This window comes from Gadus morhua, chromosome 19, assembly GCF_902167405.1.
Source record: "Gadus morhua chromosome 19, gadMor3.0, whole genome shotgun sequence".
Taxonomy (NCBI): domain Eukaryota; kingdom Metazoa; phylum Chordata; class Actinopteri; order Gadiformes; family Gadidae; genus Gadus; species Gadus morhua.
The window spans coordinates 2,859,351-2,879,907 of NC_044066.1; the positions used below are offsets into that span (position 1 = coordinate 2,859,351).

General features: G+C 42.1%; 1 protein-coding gene across 1 annotated transcript; it reads right to left on the reverse strand.

Annotated features, from left to right (window-relative positions):
- Window positions 1-733: 733 nt before the first annotated feature.
- ugcg (UDP-glucose ceramide glucosyltransferase) lies at window positions 734-20,557 on the reverse strand. Its single transcript, XM_030341684.1, has 10 exons — window positions 20,286-20,557; window positions 14,404-14,548; window positions 13,799-13,901; window positions 12,925-13,026; window positions 11,226-11,338; window positions 10,624-10,802; window positions 9,600-9,686; window positions 9,044-9,151; window positions 3,937-4,015; window positions 734-1,986 (listed from the first exon to the last, which is right to left on the reverse strand). The coding sequence occupies exons 1-10, from the start codon at window positions 20,381-20,383 to the stop codon at window positions 1,816-1,818; spliced, it is 1,185 nt and encodes a 394-aa protein (XP_030197544.1). The 5' UTR covers window positions 20,384-20,557; the 3' UTR covers window positions 734-1,815.

Consider the following 20,557-nt stretch of genomic DNA (forward strand, 5'->3'; position numbering starts at 1 on the left):
TAAAATACTCACAATATAATAGATAAAAAATTATTCATTATTATTATTCATAACTATCCAATATCATATACAATTTACAAAATCCACCTTCAACAGATGTCAATGTAAATACATTGTGCTCATAAACGTCAGGTTAACAACAATAAGGTAACCCGTTGTTTCAGATTGAATTCAAACATTAACATCTGTTAATGCTAACTTTGACTATGTAGTGATAGCATATAAAGGTAGCTTATTCTTAATATGTAGGATTGTCAGATATAGCCATCAGATCAGTTCAAATACAGCAGGTGGGGAAATTAAAACTTTCTGGTAATATGCTGCCCACTATTTGTTTTCGTGGAGTTGAATTTGTGTGAATTTACCAAATCTTCAGACTAATGAACGTTAATAAAAGAAATAAGCGTTATTATATTGCATCATCAGCTTAGGAGCAGGGATAAGGTATAAATGACTTCCTCGGGTAAAAGGAATATAACCCTTGTTAGCACTACCACAATAAGTAAATGCTTACTTGACAGATAGATAATTAACTTTGTTAATACTTACTTAATTAACCAGTCTTCATTAATATTTAGTTATTGTCCCTTAATGTAACCCTATTTTAAAGTGCTACCAGTAACCAGTTCCTTTTTATTATGAAAAAGGCCAGGATGCGCCTGGAAACTGAAGTAAAATCTAAATTGTATAATCAAAATTATAATATGGGAAGGGAGACATATTTGAACAACAGTTTTATGATGGGTTTTATCTTTGCTTTTTTTATTCAGCCCCATCAGTTTCAACAACACATCTGTAGAAACACAGGCAGAGGAAATGTTTCTTGGAAAACAATAGAACAAAAATACTACAAAAACAATCCTGCATTTTTTCAGAAAAACAATTTTTTAAATATATTTTTCAACATATGTTTGAATTATAAGAATCCCACCATAAGAAAAGAAAAAAATAAGGAATACATCCAACTAGTTCAAATGTAAAAATTTTGGATTTCCTACGTTTTCTTTTAATCATAGTAACTACTAAGCCAAAATCAAAATGTTACAATAAAAAAAAACATTCTTAGAATCTAATTTGTACAAAGAATTCAACCTATTCAAAACTCATTAATTAAAATTATTTCCTATTTTACGCACATCTCTTAATCAATTATTTTTTTAAGCAATAAAAAAAATGGAAATGTTTAAATAAATAAATACATTTCATTTAGAAGTTCTAACCAGCTCCAATTTGGATGTCAGAAATCTAAGTAAAATATTTCAACAACAAAATCTAAAATTGGCTGATTTTATTTCATTTTTGAGCAGTGTTATTTGGAATGATACATTTATCCTAATTCCTAATGACTTCATCAAAACCAATTTTAAGAAAAAAAAGAAAATTGCAATTTTGTTATTACCTTCAATCTTGTCACATGTAAAAGTTGTACACCAAACTGTTTATAAATGTATGTAAAAATAAACAGTTCAAATTGTTTTCATTTGTGAAAGATTTGAACGGATTCTGAGTCTTTTCCAAGTTTCTAAGAGCACCAATAAAACATAAATATTAATAATACAAATTTGTACAACACACACACACACACACACACACACACACACACACACACACACACACACACACACACACACACACACACACACACACACACACACACACACACACACACACACACCAATATAAAACTTAAACTAAAATCACATTTTCTTACTTCCTGGTTTGTGTGTTTAAAAAAAAAAAAAAAAACCTTTGAGAACAAGTCCTCGATATATAATAAACATATTCGTCTTGGTGTTGTCCAAGGGCAACGGTTTGCTACACGTCGATGATCTCGTCGGCGGTGCCACCACAGCGCAGGCGGTAGCGGCTGGACCTCCAGCTGACCGTGGGGTCCAACAACGCCGACAGGAAGATGTGTAGCGACAAAGACTCTCTGATCAACCAGGCCAACGAGTAGTCCAGCTTAGAGTAGCTCAACGCCCCGCCCTGAAAACACACAGTACCAGAAATAGGTAACTGGGATCTTTCACCTCAATATCCTATGTATTTAAAGTGCACAATCATTATAGAGTTTCACTTTTTAATCCAAATGTAAAGCTGTATAGCGTCTGACGTGGTCGGGATGGAGGGGGTTATCTTAAGCGGGTGCCTTGTGGGTTTTTGGAGAATTCTCAAATCCCTCCATTTATTGGAGACAAATGCTTTTGAGGTTCCCTGTTTGATAACTAAAAGAAGTCCATCACAGGCTGTGTGATGGCATAGCATATCATAGCATACAGTGTTTTCAAAACCAACCTTTATTCGAAAAATACAGGGCATGAATGTAGTTGACCAATATGGATGTACAACGGGAGTGTGTGTGTGATTTAGTGCATGTCGAAGTCAACTAAACAACTAGTCAGTTTGCGGCTGCAGAGTTTTAAATTTGGTCGATCCCCAACGTACCTGTACTTTGGAAAGTACTACCCTCGGAGCAGATACTTTTGGGGGTTTTAAATAATGTCAGCAGAACATAATTGTGACCGTCCTCCCTGCGGTGGAAAGGCACAGACTTCCTCCAAAAGGGTGTCTGGCCAAAGTTTATCTCTGAACAGTCACAGGCTGAGGTACGGGTATTAAAAACTAGAATAAGAATCCCTACAAAAAAAAAAAATAGGTATAAGGAGCTTCATTGTGAATACCTGATCATAGCTCAACCTAGATAAGCCCTATAGATCGTGACTATGGATCTTACCTAGGTCTGGTGGATGAGATGGGTGACTTCTCATCCAGCAGAAGAGAGCATGTGACTGTGCTGTTTGGATGCTTCTTCTCCTATCCCATCACATTAATTAAATTAAATTAAAGCTAGTTTGTTTTGTGGGATGGAAAATACAACAGACTTTGGTTTTGTATTATGCGATTATTTGCTATTGAAATCATTCTGTTGGTTGGTTTGACTGATGCTCAATTGATCTTGAATTCCTTGGATTCCAAGCTTTCATATGAAATATTGTTTGTGTGACATGAAAAATATAGTTAACATTAGTATTTAGCTTCTACCTGAAGTACACAGGATATGCAAGAAGCAGCAAGCCCTTAGCCCCACACAAACAGCCGATATATAGCAATCATATTTTCATTGATTAATAATTGTAAAGCCAGTGATACAAGAAATAACCGTTTTAAGCTTAGCATTGTATTAAATATTGACATCGTTAGGCTCAGCAACGTCCGAAATGGTTAGCTTTTGTCAGAGCCACCTTGGGCTAGAGCGTCAATAGAACGTGCTCAAGCTCTAGCCTCAATGCAAGTCATTGAGACCAACGGAAAATAAACAAGATTTGATAAGATACATTTGAAGACACAAGTGTGCTGATTTGTTTAGAAATTGACCCAGTTGTAAAGTGTAAAGTAGTAGGGAGGACGGCAAGGCCGTCCTCCCATTGTAAAATGTTGAGTGGTAGCGTGCGATTCCAAACTAAAATGAACATTTTAAAAGTGGAATCAAGTCTCTAGGTGAACAAATGTTGAAGGAGTAGGGTCCCAAATTTGTAGAGAATAAGAAAGAAAGGAAGAGACAAAGGAAGAGACAAAGGAAGAGACAAAGAAAGAAAGAAAGAAAGAAAGAAAGAAAGAAAGAAAGAAAGAAAGAAAGAAAGAAAGAAAGAAAGAAAGAAAGAAAGAAAGAAAGAAAGAAAGAAAGAAAGAAAGAAAGAAAGAAAGAAAGAAACAAAGAAAGAAACAAACAAACAAAGAAACAAACAAACAAAGAAACAAACAAACAAACAAACAAACAAAGATAGAAAAAGGAACAAAGAAAGAAATAACAAAGAAAGAAAGAATAAAGCCAAAGAAGAACAATAGTTGAGCACTGCATGAAGCACTTACCTAATAACCAACGATTACAATTTGAGATAAAAACTAAATAAGATTATAACTTTAAGAGGCCGGTACCTGGACTCCTCGTAGTTGGATATAGTCTGCGATGAACCAGGCGAGGCAATGACAGAAGAAGAACACCATGATGTCACACCTAGAAGAACAAATCATCATCATATAGCTTGATTTACCATCAAGTTATTTGTAGAACAAGTGAGCCCATATATGAAAGGATTCAAACTATTAACATTAATTCAAACCAACAACGGATCTCGGCTTTTTTAAAAATCTTTAAAAGGGTTAGCATGTTAAAATTAACGTTAGCATGGTTAAGATAAGGGCTAGTTAAGATAGCAGCATGGTTTGGATAAGTCTAAGTGTGGTTAAGAAATTGGTTAGTTTGGTGAAGAAACGGCCAAGTTAAGTTAGGATAACGGTTACTTTAGTTAAGTAAAGGGCTAGGGTGGTTCAGATAAATGTTTAAAATAATGAGATATCTGTGAAGCAGGGTTAAAAATGAACTTTTTTCACCACCGTCCCGGAAACGTCCCGAAAAACATTTTGAACCGTTCCGAATTTTTCCCATAAATCTTTTTTACATTTTGAGATGTTACTTACTGATAATTTAATAAAACACAATAAACTATTTTGATGAAATAATATATTTATTTCCAGATGACAAGCAACGCCCTCAGTCGCAGAACTCTGGTCTACGTGACCACAGTTTTGCGACTGTGGTCGGAGAGCAGTAGGCTCTCGCACTGCTTGCCACTCGAGCAGCGCGTGAATGCCTAATATGCCATCTTATGCATGTCTTTTTCGCGGCACGGTCCGCGCGTTTACACTGCCCGAGGTAAATTGCCTGCTTGAGCTAGAACCCCAATTTGCCCTCCCGGACCCTACACACATTGGCGGTTTATTGGGTTTCATTCTGATGTAAATGCGACGGCTCCGCGGTTCAAGGGGGGGGGCTTGGGTAGAGGTGTTGCATTGTCTCAAAAGAGACAACGCAGCATATCATCGTGAGCAGTTCTAACTGAAAAGAAAGGAATCCGCGAGCTGCTGATCATGTAAGATAAGGTGATGCAGTCGCATTAAACAAAGAAAGATGGTGCGATCTACGAGAGAGACCAGTGGAATTGGCCTTTCGAGGCTTTTGTCGGGATAAAAAACAAGTGGTCAGCTAAATAAATAATATGTTGCGTCTTTGCACTTAGTTAATCGCGCTTGTAGCCGACACTCAGACGTGAACTCCGTGATCATTTTGTTTTGATATTTTTAAATAACTGATCCGTTGTCTTATATATTTTTTTTGTTCTTCTGTTTTGTTCTGTGTTGTGCCTGAACGCGTTCATTGAACGATATTTCATGAATTCGTTCATATTTTCGGCGAACGTGAACTGAACGTACTGTATTACTGCCTGATTACTGCCCGTTACTGTGAACTCGTTCATTCTGGTGTCTGAGAACGGCACGCGCACTCGGTTTAACTTCGTTCAATGGGGGGTTATTTGTTTATCAACATGGCGGATGCGCGAGCAGAATGAGAACATTTGTTTGACCGGTTGCCATGGTTTTCTCCGTGTGGTTAATTTGCAGTTGCGGTGTTGTCAGCTTACTGTTACATTAAACTGTAATCAGAAAATGCGGTTATATGCTATAGACCAGTGGTCCGCAACCACCGGGCCGCGGACCGGTACCGGGCCGCGGGACATTCCTAACCGGGCCGTAGGTAGGCTACGACATGAATAGAAAAACAATAAAATAATAATTAAATCATGCAAAATGCATGCACACTTAATAAACTCAATTTACTTCGCAATACTGTCACTCTTTTACATGCCATAAGTACCGGTATATATGCAGTTGTTATATTGCATATAACATGTTTGCATTTTTGGCAAGGTCTTAACTTATTTTCTCAGGCATAACTGTGTCTGTCCCGTCCTCAACACGTATTGGCTTCAGCGGCTGCGTGCGCAGCCTAAGCTCACTTCACTTGTTCAGTTCAGTAGTGTCACACTATGAGCTCAGCTCAACCTGACACTCCAGGGGAGAATGACGACTGTCTTTAAACTGGCAGATATAGCTGCTGCATTTAAAGCCAAGCTTGATTTGTGGGGACGACGAGTGGACAGGGGAGTATTCGATATGTTCCAAACATTAGTGGGGATTTTGGGAGAGACTGAGGCAGGAACAATTCTCTCGCAGCTGGTGCGCGATCAACTCTTTGCGCTTTCAAATGAATTTGAACGTGACTTCCCATCCTCCAAAGATCCACGCGAACGAATGAGTGGATCCGCAACCCATTTGTCAATGTCCTGAATCACTTGTCAGTGCAGGAGGAAGATCAAATGATCGAAATAGCTAATGATGTTGGTGGTCTTAAAAGTGTGTTTGATTAAACCTCTCTGGCGGGTTTTTGGATCAAAACCAAAGCAGAGTATCCCAAGATATCTGTAAAAGCGCTGAAAACGTTGCTTCCATTTCCCACCACGTACCTATGCGAGGCCGGGTTTTCGGCAATGAATGCAACTAAAACCAAATTGCGCAATCGATTGGACATTTCAAACCCGCTAAGGGTGTCACTGTCTTCCATCACCCCCAGATGGAACCTTCTTGTTGCAGGGAAACAAGCACAGGGCTCCCACTGATTAAAATGAATTGTAGCCTATTTTGTGGCCTCACAAACGCGTGTTAAGTTCCCTTACTGACATTTTGTGTTGTGCATGTTTACACTTGATAGATGTTACTTCAAGTTTAGTTCAATATATTTATGTTTCATAGTTTTTTCACTTGTTCAAGTTCACATTCTTTTTTAAGAGTTTGTTACCTTCACTGTTCATCAATAACTGGAACTAGTTATTTTAAATGAATGCATGCACAACACTATATGAAAATATCAACAAATTGGCAACCTTTGGCGGGCCCGCCCCGCCGGTCCGTGAAATTTTTTGGAGAATCAAACCGGTCCTTGGTGCTGAAAAGGTTGGGGACCCCTGCTATATGCACATGAAGATCGTATTTCTTTCCTTAATAATAACTATAGTTGTAGTAGTAGTAATAATAATATTGGGAAGACTATTGGTAAACCTGGAGTACATTTTTCTATAGTGTCTGTGGTGTAAAGGCTGGGACGAATTAAAAAATATAAATACACTTTATGTTGAAAGTATAGACCGTCCCGATTCCCATTGAAACGAATGGCGCGGTTACTATTCTTCAAAACGAGATCTGTTATATTGTGAAAAATGAATCAAACTGTAATCAGACAGCACGGTTATATGCTATAGACCCTAAAGTATCTGTGGTATAAAGGCTGAGACGAATATCGAATTATAAATATGTAATATCCATAACGTTAGCTCTCTGGTTCATAGCTCAGCGGACTAGAATACCTCCTAGAATCATTGCTTGTTGGCCGGAAACGGAAATGGGGGCTGTTTACGTTTGGTTGTAGTCTTTTCGCTCGGTTCTCCGACTCAACAGTAGGGCTAGAACCAAGCGAAAAGACTACAACCAAATGTGAAAAACCCCCCTTTCCGCTTCCGGCCAACGAGCAATGAGTCTTCCAACAGAAATCAATGGGATTTACAAAATGCGCTAAATGTGCAATAAAACACGATAGAAACTGTATTTCGCTACGATGCTTGATTCAACAACTCTATTTCAACTTAGACAAACCACGAAGTGGGCTCTATGTTCAAAATACCGGAAAAAAATAATAGCTCACAGCAACATATTGAAAAAATGAACTATGAACTAGTTTATTTTTTGGAACTGTGAACTTAGTTCAAAATTTTGAATTATGAACGTTTAACTGAACTAGTTCATTTTTAAATTTGTGAACTGAACTTTGAACTAGTTGACGTAGAAAGTGAACTATCGCAACACTGGTGAACTCCTTCTCACATGCGGCTGTCTTCATTCATAAAAGCATTGGGGAGCAGTGTTTCCATATATTGAACACTGTGTGGCGCAGCGCCACAGGATCAACAGAGCGCCACAAATTGATTCTGATTTTTTTATTATTTTTTAGCGATTTTGTAATATAAATATCATTCCGTTCATTCATCTCCGCGTAGCACTCTTTCTCCCCGTCATTCTCGTTCACACACGGACACAGAGAGAAGCGTGCATAAGTGCCAATGGTGCGCGGGTACACTACCACTTATTGGATAAACCTGCGTATCATACAAGCACACGCACTGACACCGGATTCACCCGCTCCTCCTCGCAATGCGCCTACAAAGGCAAACCCGAAGCAGCGGGATATGCAAGGGATAATGTATAGAACGCTGGTAATTATCGGGAAAAAAAGCCCAGACAAGTCGAACTTGCCTCGCCCTGAAGGGGCTTATTTTCGATGATCTCTACATTATACCGCTTATTACACGGATACTTGCCAAAACGAAAAAATGACTTCACATGGTGTGTCTTTTTACAATATTTTTGATGCCAGCATTCGTAGTGTTGATCAGCAGATCTGTTGTTTTCCTTGACAGCGGTCAATTATACTCATGATTATACTTAGCAACGGTGAATTATCAAATAATACACCGCCGGAAGTTGTGAAGGGCCCATGCATGAAGGGTCCATGGCCGGTCCACTTTGAAAATTAATCTAAAGCGGTCTAGACTCCAGGCACAGCCCTGCCTTCTCCAGTGAACCAAGAAAGCCCGCACCATGACGAACGGGGGATTTGACCCTCTGTCTCACTGAACAACATAAACACGAGCGCGCCAGCCAATTGAAAAAAGCCCTTTTTCAATTAAATAAGTATTTTCCACCGACCGCGAACACGGTCTGGTTCGCAGAAAGTGTTGAAAACTTGAACAGAAAAATTAAGTCAGTGCCCACAAAATTCTCTTCGTCCCGAGGTCGACCCGATGAAGACTACCCAGCCAGTAGCAGCTGATAGTATCATTGTGCCTGCAGCCTAACGTCAGATAGCCATCAAAGCGCTGAAAATAGTGGAATTATCTATGTGTTTGCAGACAGACGAACAACAATCTTGTTATATCGTTACTGTCACTCGTTTTGATTAAGCCCATATTTGAATACACGTTGGAATTCATACGTTTCCCCCGCAGATGAACAGGAGCCAGCCAAAGGTGTGAGTGTGTGGTTAAGATACATTTCAGACCTGGAAAAAGAGAACTGAAGGGTAAGGGTTAGAGACCTGAAGAGGTGGTGCGCCGCCCAGCCGATGAGGAGGCTAGCCACGAAGCACTCCGAGATGGGCTCCACAACCGTACCCGGTAGCATGTTGATACGAAGCTTAGCCCATCTAGAAACCCAACAACACAGACAGTTAGCTTAGCCCATCTAGAAACACAGCAACACATACAGTTAGCTTAGCCCATCTAGAAACACAGCAACACATACAGTTAGCTTAGCTCATCTAGAAACACAGCAACACATACAGTTAGCTTAGCTCATCTAGAAACACAGCAACACATACAGTTAGCTTAGCCCATCTAGAAACACAGCAACACATACAGTTAGCTTAGCTCATCTAGAAACACAAAACAGCTAGTTATCTTAGCCAATCTAGAAACAACAATACCGGTAGTTAGCTTGGTCTTTTTTGAAACAACAATAAAAATAGTAAGTCAAGGCATAAGTTAAGGCATATACCCGCAGATGAAAAGGTAATAGCTCAGCACACTGACAAACCTAGATTGCAGTTATTGTATACAATCTGCGTTTGTAAGCTGAAACTTGTTTCTTTTCACCTGATCATTCGTGACTGGAATTGACCAATGGAGTAGGAGCCCGAGTTCTGCATCGCCACCTGAGTTGCCATGGCAAACCTCCAGCCTCTTTAAAATAATTAAAACAATAATAGAAAACAATGAGCTAACCATTAAATATGTCTTATATGCCTTGTACAGTGTGTGTACAAGTCTGTGTACATGCTCTCTGTGGTTTGTCTGAATCTATTGCACACACGCAATAACATTTAAGTCTAATGACACCTGTGGGAGCCCCTTTTCTCAATCAGGAAACGGTGAAATCACATCCTGTTTTGTATTCTATGGTGGTCTCAAAGATATAGGCCGACTTCAGATGGCTTTCGCTTCTTTGATCTGATCCCTATTTATGCGATTGGCTCCTTCAAGATTTTCGCTAGGTTGCATTGGTGATATGACCAATGGCTGTGTTGCTTATGGGCAGCAGTTGCCCAGATGTCAAGCAGGTCCAGACTTCAAGTGGATCCGACAACTTAAAGAACAGGATAAGGCCTTGAAGTCGCAATTGAAATGTGATTTAAAATTGAATTGTTTCATTGTATGAATACAATTTAGTCCCATTAATTTTACGTTAAATGTTTTTTCCAACAAAAGGGAACGAAGTGTAGGATCTTTGGTTCGCAGGCCAAACTGTTTGCCAAAATATGTGTGCCGTCTCTTCCAGGAATCAAGAAAGGAATGGTTCAAGAGGCAGAGGAAGCCTAAACGTCCAGAACACGAGATGAAGACCTCATGTGCTACAAGATAGCTATAAAGGGAGCTCACGATTGAGTGAGTACTGGATCAGCATACAATAGCTGCAGTACTCTGTCCATTGTTCCCAGAAACTTTCTTGGCAAGTCATAGAAGTGCTGGAATCCATTAACAATGTTCTCCATCCTGTCATTGAATTCCCTGATGCAGTATCCAGTGTGCGTGTGACTCATTTGTCAAGCATGTTCCTCCACAGCCTGGTCCTGGCTGTGGAGGAGGGTAAGATTGAGACGTAAAATAGATGTGAGCGTACCTGTCGGCAATTGCTTTAGCCATAAAGTAATCCTCAGCGATGTACTGAGCAAAGGCCCCAAGGCCCCCAGCCTGGTCCAGCACATCCCTCCTCATTAGACAGGACATCCCAGTCACACACTTGATGCCCATCACATTAGCAGACAGGTAGGAGCGAGGATGGGACGTCCCAAAGTACACCTGTACACATGATAAACATATGAATACATCACCGAGGTCTCCTCTCTGAGAAAAGCATTTCTAGACAAATCGAAGAAGTGCGCCATGAACTATCGATAGAAATATTGATTATCCCATTAGTATTATATAATAACCCATTATTCCACCATGAACATGTTGGTTGTGCACATCCATAGACGGTGTGACAATATTTAGGTGTTCCGGCAGCTACTTAATACTATTAGTTTTACTAGCTAATTACTGGTTGTGTCAGTACTGTGCTAGCAGCTAGTTATGCTACTAGCTAGTTATGCTCATATCCAGCCTTGTTTAATAGTAAGCTGTGCTTGTAACCAGTTGTACTAGTAGCTAGTTATGCTAGTACTACCAATAACTAGTTATGTATATGGCTCCTTGTGCTAGCAGCTAGTTGTGAGCGCTCACCTGCTCCAGCGTAGCGGCAAATCCCTGTCTGTCAGCGACGTACGGCAGGCCGTGGACCAACCCCACCTTCTCTGTCATCTGATTGGCCAGGTCCGTCAGGGTGTCTGCTTTAACTGGAACACACATCACAGCTTAGCCTATCACAGCGCTACACATCTCAGCCGGTCACATCTTAGCCTATCACAGCGCTACACCCATCTCAGCCGGTCACATCTTAGCCTATCACAGCGCTACACCCATCTCAGCCGTGTATGAAGCCTGCTCGGTGGTGCAGGACCACCTATGGGGGCCATGAACGTTATATTTTTGTATCGTAGAGTCTGATCAAATCCAGCTAATCACTTTTTTCTTCTGTTTTAAGAAAGAAGACAAATAATTAATAAAATCACGTAAAACAATCACAAACTAAAATGTAGGTTTGTGGAATTTCGAGGAATATGCTGACATGAGCTGAGCTCCGCTTGATTTGATTCATTTGGGGAGATATGGTCCTGTCCGCCACTTGATCAGGAACAAGCATACAGGGAGGTGGGCGTGTCCAAACCGCTAACAAGCATACAGGGAGGTGGCCGTGTCCTAACCGCTAACAAGCATACAGGGAGGTGGGCTAGTCCTAACCGCTAACAAGCATACAGGGAGGTGGGCGTGTCCTAACCGCTAACAAGCATACAGGGAGGTGGGCTAGTCCTAACCGCTAACAAGCATACAGGGAGGTGGGCGTGTCCTAACCGCTAACAAGCATACAGGGAGGTGGGCATGTCCTAACCGCTAACAAGCATACAGGGAGGTGGGCGTGTCCTAACCGCTAACAAGCATACAGGGAGGTGGGCGTGTCCTAACAGATAAAGCATACAGGGAGGTGGGCGTGTCCTAACTGCTAACAAGCATACAGGGAGGTGGGCGTGTCCTAACCGCTAGCAAGCATACAGGGAGGTGGGCGTGTCTTAAACGCTAACAAGTATACAGGGAGGTGGGCGTGTCCTAACAGATAAAGCATACAGGGAGGTGGGCCTGTCCTAACTGCTAACAAGCATACAGGGAGGTGGGCGTGTCCTAACCGCTAACAAGCATACAGGGAGGTGGGCGTGTCCTAACCGCTAACAAGCACACAGGGAGGTGGGCGTGTCCTAACCGCTAACAAGCATACAGGGAGGTGGGCGTGTCCTAACCACTAACAAGCATACAGGGAGGTGGGCGTGTCCTAACCGCTAACAAGCATACAGGGAGGTGGGCGTGTCCTAACCGCTAACAAGCATACAGGGAGTGGCTGTGTCCTAACAGATAAAGCATACAGGGAGGTGGGCGTGTCCTAACTGCTAATAAGCATACAGGGAGGTGGGCGTGTCCTAACCGCTAACAAGCATACAGGGAGGTGGGCGTGTCCTAACCGCTAACAAGCATACAGGGAGGTGGGCGTGTCCTAACCGCTAACAAGCACACAGGGAGGTGGGCGTGTCCTAACCGCTAACAAGCATACAGGGAGGTGGGCGTGTCCTAACCGCTAACAAGCATACAGGGAGTGGGCGTGACCTAACCGCTAACAAGCATACAGGGAGTGGGCGTGTCCTAACCGCTAACAAGCATACAGGGAGTGGGCGTGTCCTAACCGCTAACAAGCATACAGGGAGGTGGGCGTGTCCTAAGAGCTAACGAGCTCAGATGAAATCTAGTGTAGAATAGGAAATGGGCGTGTACTTACCTTTGATGCCGCTGTCACATATCCAAACCAGGCCGTACTTGGCACCCTCATAGGCAGGCATCAGGTTGTTGATCTTGGGGTTGATGCCCACTTTCTTACCCCCTAGGAGACAAGGACACACACACTAGGAGACAAGGACACACAGACTAGGAAGCAGGGACACCCAGATTAGGAAACCAAAACACAGACTTGAAGACAAGGAGTATGGGGATAGGCAGTGTCTAGGTAGTTGGGATGAAAGTGGGGATTGTGTCATAATTAGTTGAGTCATAGGCCCAATCTCAATTCTCTTCACCCCTGGTTTTTAAGTGGCTTCGACTTGCCCCTTAAAACAAAGGGCCATGGGGAATTATTCTCCTACACCCCTTCTAGACCCAGTTACGTCATAAGTAGTCATAGGAGTAGTCATTGCATTTACGGAAATAGACGCAACAAGTTCGTTGCCAGATGTTTCAGAGTTTCCCATACCGGCTCCAGCTGCGGTGGTGTTACTTGTGTGGGTTTTAAATATATTGTTGTCAGCGGTTGTCAGCGAACCGCAGAGACGTGGAAAAAATAAGACTTATTCGATGACTGGGAATGCTGGTGGATCCTTTTGAGGTATGTAGAATATACTGCAAAAAGGTTTTTGTTGTGGTTAGGCTAGCTACACACCTAGTAAAATGCTGTTGACTACAAAAGAAAAGATATCGCCCGAACTTACTTTGGTGCAGAATCTAATTCTCCTCTTATGTGGCATGAGCATGGGGCGCGGTTTAATTACATAGTTATCTGGACAGACTGTGTAGGGGTTTTTGACCCTTGTGAGTGCATGTTGGAGTGATGGTATACCACAAGTGGTATTGACCAGTTGAACTGAAGGATAAGGTCCTACCTATGAAGAGACGGGCGTCCACCGCAGGGTACTTTCCCAGAAGCTTTTTGCAAACATCAACAGCAGGGTCATCGTTATCCTGGACACAGAGTAGGATCTCATACTACACACACACACACACACACACACACACACACACACACACACACACACACACACACACACACACACACACACACACACACACACACACACACACACACACACACACACACACACACACACAGTTAATTTAGCTGGTGTACGGCATAGCTAGTGGGATAGCTAGTACCTTGGTGTTAGGTAGTGGGGTAGCTAGTACCTTGGTGTTAGGTAGTGGGGTTAGGTAGTACCTTGGTGTTAGGTAGTGGGGTTAGGTAGTACCTTGGTGTTAGGTAGTGAGGTAGCTAGTACCTTGGTGTTAGGTAGTGGGGTTAGGTAGTACCTTGGTGTTAGGTAGTGAGGTAGCTAGTACCTTGGTGTTAGGTAGTACCATGGTGTTAAGATAGTACCTCGGTCCTAGGTAGTACCTCTGTGTTAGCTAGTACCTCTGTGTTAGCTAGTACCTCTTTGTTAGCTAGTGGGGTAGGTAGTATATTGGTGTTAGGTAGTGGGTTAGGTAGTACCTTGGGGTAGTCCAGGGTGAAGAAGGTTTCCAGGTTACTAATGAGGTTGGGGTCGACTCCCTTCAGGGGTTTGAGCAGTGAGACAGCGGGCAGCTTGCAGTACGGCTGCTTCTGCTCTGGGTGGCGCTGGTGGAGATGGAGCCGTCTAACATACGCACACATACACACACCAGTTAACATCACACACACAGCTGGGGAGCACTCCTAGACTAACCCTGGTAAAGCGTTGACTCTTACCTAGTCAAGGGTTTAGGTTAACCTGGTACAGGGTCAACTTTGTTCCAGGTTAACCTGGTTAGAGGGTTAACTAACCTATTAATAGGTTAAGCTAGTAAATGGTAAACCTGGTAAAGGGTCATCTCTTTCCTGGGAAAGGGTTAGAGTTAGCGCTCACCCTTTACCAGGGTAACTAGTGGTGCAACGGATCATCAGACTCACCAGACTTAGATAGATTACCAACTAGAGAACACAAAGCAGAGTGGAATGTTCAGTGTTTGGGGAAGCAAGGCAAAAAAAATAGGATTTTCTTCCCTAAATTGGCAGTGAAATGGCTGTGGTGAAGATCAAACCCAACTGTTTATGGTTCACTGGCTCTTTAAGTCTAATTTATTCAAGTTGGGCAATGGGGTTATTGCACAATACTCAAATGCAACACAGATGATAGTGTGAATAATAATAATGCAACAACAATGATGCATTGGCTATTCTCTTTTACAGTGACAGACACCTCAAAGAATGCTGAATACCTCACTGCCGCCCTTTCATACTACTTTGCAGGACAAGGACATAATGCTGCTTCAAATGGTGGAGAGGTTTCCTGAGGCTGATTGTTGTTGAAGGTTGCCGTGCCTCACCATGGTTTGGTTTCATGATTGTTATGCATTCATTTACTTCACCACACTACGGATGGATTCCATTTTATTATTTCCCCGCAACATTAAAAGGTCTTACTTTCTTCCCATTATTGTTTGTATCGTGGTTCCAGTTTTAGTAAAAATGAAAGACAGTAATTGGGCACATATCTTATGCAGGTATTATTAATCACTGCACTTAATTCAATCCCATGGTTTAGTGCTGGAAGTCTACAATTTCCTAATGTGGACGGCAGCCGGAGCTACTTGTACTGTGTGATGTGAATATCGGTTATATTATTGGTTGCTTTTGATAAGAGGAAATTGTGCAGTTACCTCAAAACTGGTTCATTTTGTATCCCAACTTTCTATGAGAGAGTGATAGTCTTTTTTATTTATTGAAACACTAAACAAGTGTTCCCAAAACACGCCCACTTGTCCTAATCTCCTCCACTGCAGAAAGCCATTGCTAAACTATTTTACACTATGTAAAACTCCAGTATAATTTAATATTCAAAATGTATAGGATATTTCCGTGAATGGAGGCTGCATAAACTCGTCTTCACTAGGCTATATAGGTCGAGAAATCCATTGGTCTTTCACTGGCGAGATTATATAGGAATATGCCACCCATTAGAATCGGGCTGATATTAATAGTTTTTAAACCACTTTGTCTGCGTTTTTCTGGCATTTCTCATTTGGTGTAAAAGCACATTTAGCCGCAACTTTTTTCGGATTTATTTTTCATGTTTGATATCCGTTTTTCTAAACAACCCCCGTTCATTCTTTGTGTAACCGAACAATTCCCACACTGATGAATGACAGCAGGCAGTCTAGGGGTAGATCCAAAGCTTCAATGCTCAATCCCCCCTCAAACATAGATGATGCACAGCATTTCAAGCTGGTGCATCTCTAGTGTAACTTCACTTCTGTTCTGTTCCTAGTCTGCATGTTGCACAGGCAATTTAAATTGTCCACCGTGACGTTTCAATAGCGCATATTACATATAAACATATTAGTGAAACCGGTTAATCGCTGCATGCCTTCTCACTACAAAGAGCCATCAAGAATATTGTTTTCCAAGACTGAAATCCCAAATGTGTACAACAGGTTCAAGGTAATATGGGAAAATGTTTGGCTCGAGGCACATGGTTCGCTGCATCTACTGAACTCTCGACCAGTCGAAGTGGGCCTGCTCAACCCTACATAAGCTTCAATATCCAAAACCTCACCCAATACTGACAATTGGAATCAAACTGTCTGGAAGGACACTTTTTCCCAGAAGATCACTCAGCTCAAAACATCAGCGTTTTTTGAGACCTGTAAATATTCTAGAACACTCCAGGTGTTCTAGAATATTGGCCTCCATAACCACAGACAACGCAACCGACATCAACCAGGCTTTGGAAGAGTTCCCAGGAATATGATTTGTTGTATATATATATATATATATATATATATATATATATATACCTGCACATTGTACTTTCATGCACATTGACATGCACATGTTGTGTTTGGTTGCTGTTTTAACATCTGTTATTTCTATCTCAACGGCACATGTTGCCATATTCAATAATGCACATATACACGATAATCATGTTAAATGTACATTCCGTTTCATCTCTACGATCAAGGCTAAATTGTATACTGCTCTTTCGTCAATACAACCAAACTAGTAGCCTGATGCACGCGAAGGACTCATGACTTAGAGTCACAAGACGAAAGAGGCACATTATCGAGAATCCTGGTAGTTTGCATTTACAGCCGTTTATGTCTCAAACCCTTTTTTTTTATTATTTGTACTGGAATTCATGCAGACATTGTTTCAAAACAAAGTGGTCTACCATGTATTTAAGGATTTTTTTTATTTTGCTTGGATACAAAATAAAATAGGCCACTTGTTTTGTCAAACGGACGGACTGCGTCCATTTAATCTGTAATAAGAACTGATCCTGTGGGGAAATTACATTCTCTATTGTCAGTATATACTTCTTCAGTTTTAGACAATCAAAGACGTTCTTATCCCATTGACAATCATCGGTGCTTGTTTGGCCACCATCTGCAAGACCCCATTGAACCCAAAAACCACCTTGGTCCTCCTCCCAGGGAGGCGGTCCATCTGGTTCACTGAGATTTTCCTTAGTGATGCCAAATTGATCACATGTACAAAGCAAGCTATCCGTGGCCCCAGCACAGCATGAGTCACGGCATTAACTTGGTTCTTGGTGTTCCGGGGTGGCCGGAATATTGCAATTGACTCGAGCATCTCTAGCCTCAACTCTGTCTGCACTAATGCGGTTTCACATTGGTGCCAGTGTGACCCTCATAGCGGTGGTGTTCCCGTAGCATCAGACTTCATGTCTCCCATTCTGCTGTGGGTTAGTGAGCAGTCATGTCTGTTTCCGTTGCCCTTGAGGTCAACCCATGTGTTTCGAGGGCGACGGAGGATGCCTTGCATATGTCGACGACAATCTGGAGATTTTCATGCTCAGAGAACTGGCAAGATCTTCATAGCGGACAAGAGAAGGGATTTCATAGTGGGGCTCAAGCACTTTCACTATATTTTTAAAGCCTCGGTTTACAATAGAGTATGGCCTCATTTCTCCAGCGATAAACATCCCAAAAGATTTGGTTTTAGCTTTGGCATGGTCTGATACTGCAGAAAAGGGCTGCTTAAATGCAGTGTGAAAGTTGTTGTGCCTTGGCTTCCGCCATTGACATACCAGGAGGATGTTGGTTTAATGTGTGACCATGGTTGATGTACTTTCGTTCTCAAATGGCACAATGCGTACATACTAAATTGGGGAGTTATTTCACTAACAGTGATAAAATGGTCTAGATTACTATGTTGACGATCATCAAAGAGAAATTACCACGTTTAAAACAAAAAACAAAAAACAGTTCAAAAAGTTACAGCGGCAGTTAATCAGTGTTTCATACCATGGAATTAATGGGCGGTTCACATGCTGTCTGATTCGTGGGAGGGGGGATCCGAACGGATCACTGATCCGTTACAAAACCTGTTAAGGTTAAACCTGTTTAACCCTGAACTGGTAAAGGGTTAACGTAGCCAAGGGTTATCTCTAACCAAGTAAATATCTCTAACCAATCTAAAATATGTAACAGACATATATTAAAACAGACTAGGATTAAAAGAAAAAACAGAGGTTAAACATGAAGAATAAGGTGGGAGTTAGGTGGGGAAGGCTAGTGTAAAAGGCTAGTGTAAAAAGGTATGTTTTGAGTACAACAAAACAGTAAACATAATTGAATCCACCAGTTTGAGTGAGCCATACAACATATGGTAAAGACAGAAATGAGCCATAAATCATGCAGGTACACAATAGCTATGGCCATTGAGACGCAGTTTCACCCACAAATCTATAGGCCTCATATTTCTTACCGATTTGATTGTAAACAGAATATCATCCATGTATAAACGTTAAAGGTCCCATTGCATGAAAATTTCACTTTATTTTCTAACATTATTATGAGTTCCACTAGCCTGCCTATGGTCCCCTAGTGGTAAGGAATTGCGTTGGGTGCAAAACGAGCACTATGTATCCAGCTCCGCCTTTGAAAAATGAAAGCTCAGACGCTCCGATTTCGAATTTGGCCCCATATATCGTCTTAAGGGGCCAGGATACCTGCCCTTTCTCTGCCTTGCCCGCCCAGAGAATTTGGCCCGCCAATGAGACAATGAGCTACGACCGTGCGAGCGCCACATGTGTGTGAATATACACACAGAACCTAAGGGTTGTACACTTCATTGTTATTTGGAAACCGTTCTGCAGTTGGTGATATGCCGCATAAAACGCAACAAAAGGTAATGTAAAACGTAAAGCTCCCATTGGGTGAAAAGACTAGACTGCATTGGGTTCTCTGACGTCTCTGTTACTTCCACAACTAGACTCATAGTGGGGGTTATCTTGGCCATGGTTGAGAAAGAATTTGGCTTTGAATCCTTGAAGTCCAGAATGAACCGTGACATTGAGGAGGAAGGGATTGTTGCCCGGAGAACCCGACGCAATTGTTTGAGATTCATAATATCATCTGTTGGCGCACACAGCTTTTGGCCATGATAATATACATTATATAGATATCTATATATTATGCTATATGATTTAGGCATAGAGCTCCAGGACTTCCGCCGGAGCACCTGGAGTGTTCTAGAATATTTACAGAACAAGGCCAAAAGCTGTGTGCTCCTCCGGATGATATTATGAATCCGAGCCATTGGATACATCCACTGTAAACACTAGCACATGGTACCGTGGCCGCAAACTGCTCAGGGCCACACCCCCACCCGCCTCTAAAAAACGGCCCGTTTGTGGAAAGCTCATTGTGGGACTGGCTCATAGTGGCTGTAATTCTGCACCAAAGCTGGATTTCTTGAACGTAGTCAAGTACTGTATTAAAGGCCCATTAATCCATTTATAAAAGCATCCATAAAGTAGCCTGCCATGAGACCTTTAAGTTTGTCATTATGGTGGTAACCCCACAGTAACATAACATATAGTAACATTCCAGTTACCACACATTTACCCCAGAGTAACATGACACACAGGAACATGCCTGTAACCACACAGTTACCCCACAGTAACAATTACATGACACAGTAAAATGCTTGTAACCACACAGTTACATGCCGGTAACCCCACTGTAACATGCCAGTAATCACACAGTATCATGACACTCAGCAACATGCCAGTAACCCAACAGTTACATGCTGTTACCCCACAGTAACAGACCGGTAAACCCATGATAACATGCCATCCAGTAACCTGCCAGTAACCCAACTGTAACATGCCGGTAGCCCCGCCGTTACATGCCGGTATCAACGCGGTTAGATTGGGCGTAGCTCTATGAACAGCAGGGGACCATCGATACCTCCGAGTTTGCAGCTGACGTGCACCGAGTTAGCATCGTTATTAACAGCACAGTGTTGTTAGCATCAGGCATAATAATATTAATGTTATTAGCATAGTGCTATTGGCAGTGAGGTTAGCACCAGTTAGCATCACTCACACGTAGATGATGGAGATGAGGTGCATGAGCCACAGTACGCAGAACAGGCCGAGGCCGAACACGGACAGCCCCTGCATGGCCAGGTCCATGAGGGCCATGGCCGGCTTATCCCCCGGGAGGAGGCGGCTCTAGGGGCGAGGTGTGTACGGGAAAACGAGACGTCGAGCAGGTAAAGAAGTCCACGGTCGGTGTGGAAGAAGCTGCGGTCCGGATGTCTACTCCGTCGATCAGCTGACTGCTGGGTGCGACCATCACGAGACTTCCGGTCTACT

What these genes read in the sequence shown, in the direction of transcription:
- ugcg (XM_030341684.1), bottom strand. Translation starts at nt 20,383, where the DNA reads ATGGCCCTCATGGACCTGGCCATGCAGGGGCTGTCCGTGTTCGGCCTC. An exon ending in TTGCCGCTACGCTGGAGCAG is followed by an intron (nt 10,803 to 11,225) that starts GTGAGCGCTCAC and finishes TCATGTGTACAG; the next exon opens with GTGTACTTTGGGACGTCCCA. An exon ending in GCTAAAGCAATTGCCGACAG is followed by an intron (nt 9,687 to 10,623) that starts GTACGCTCACAT and finishes ATTATTTTAAAG; the next exon opens with AGGCTGGAGGTTTGCCATGG.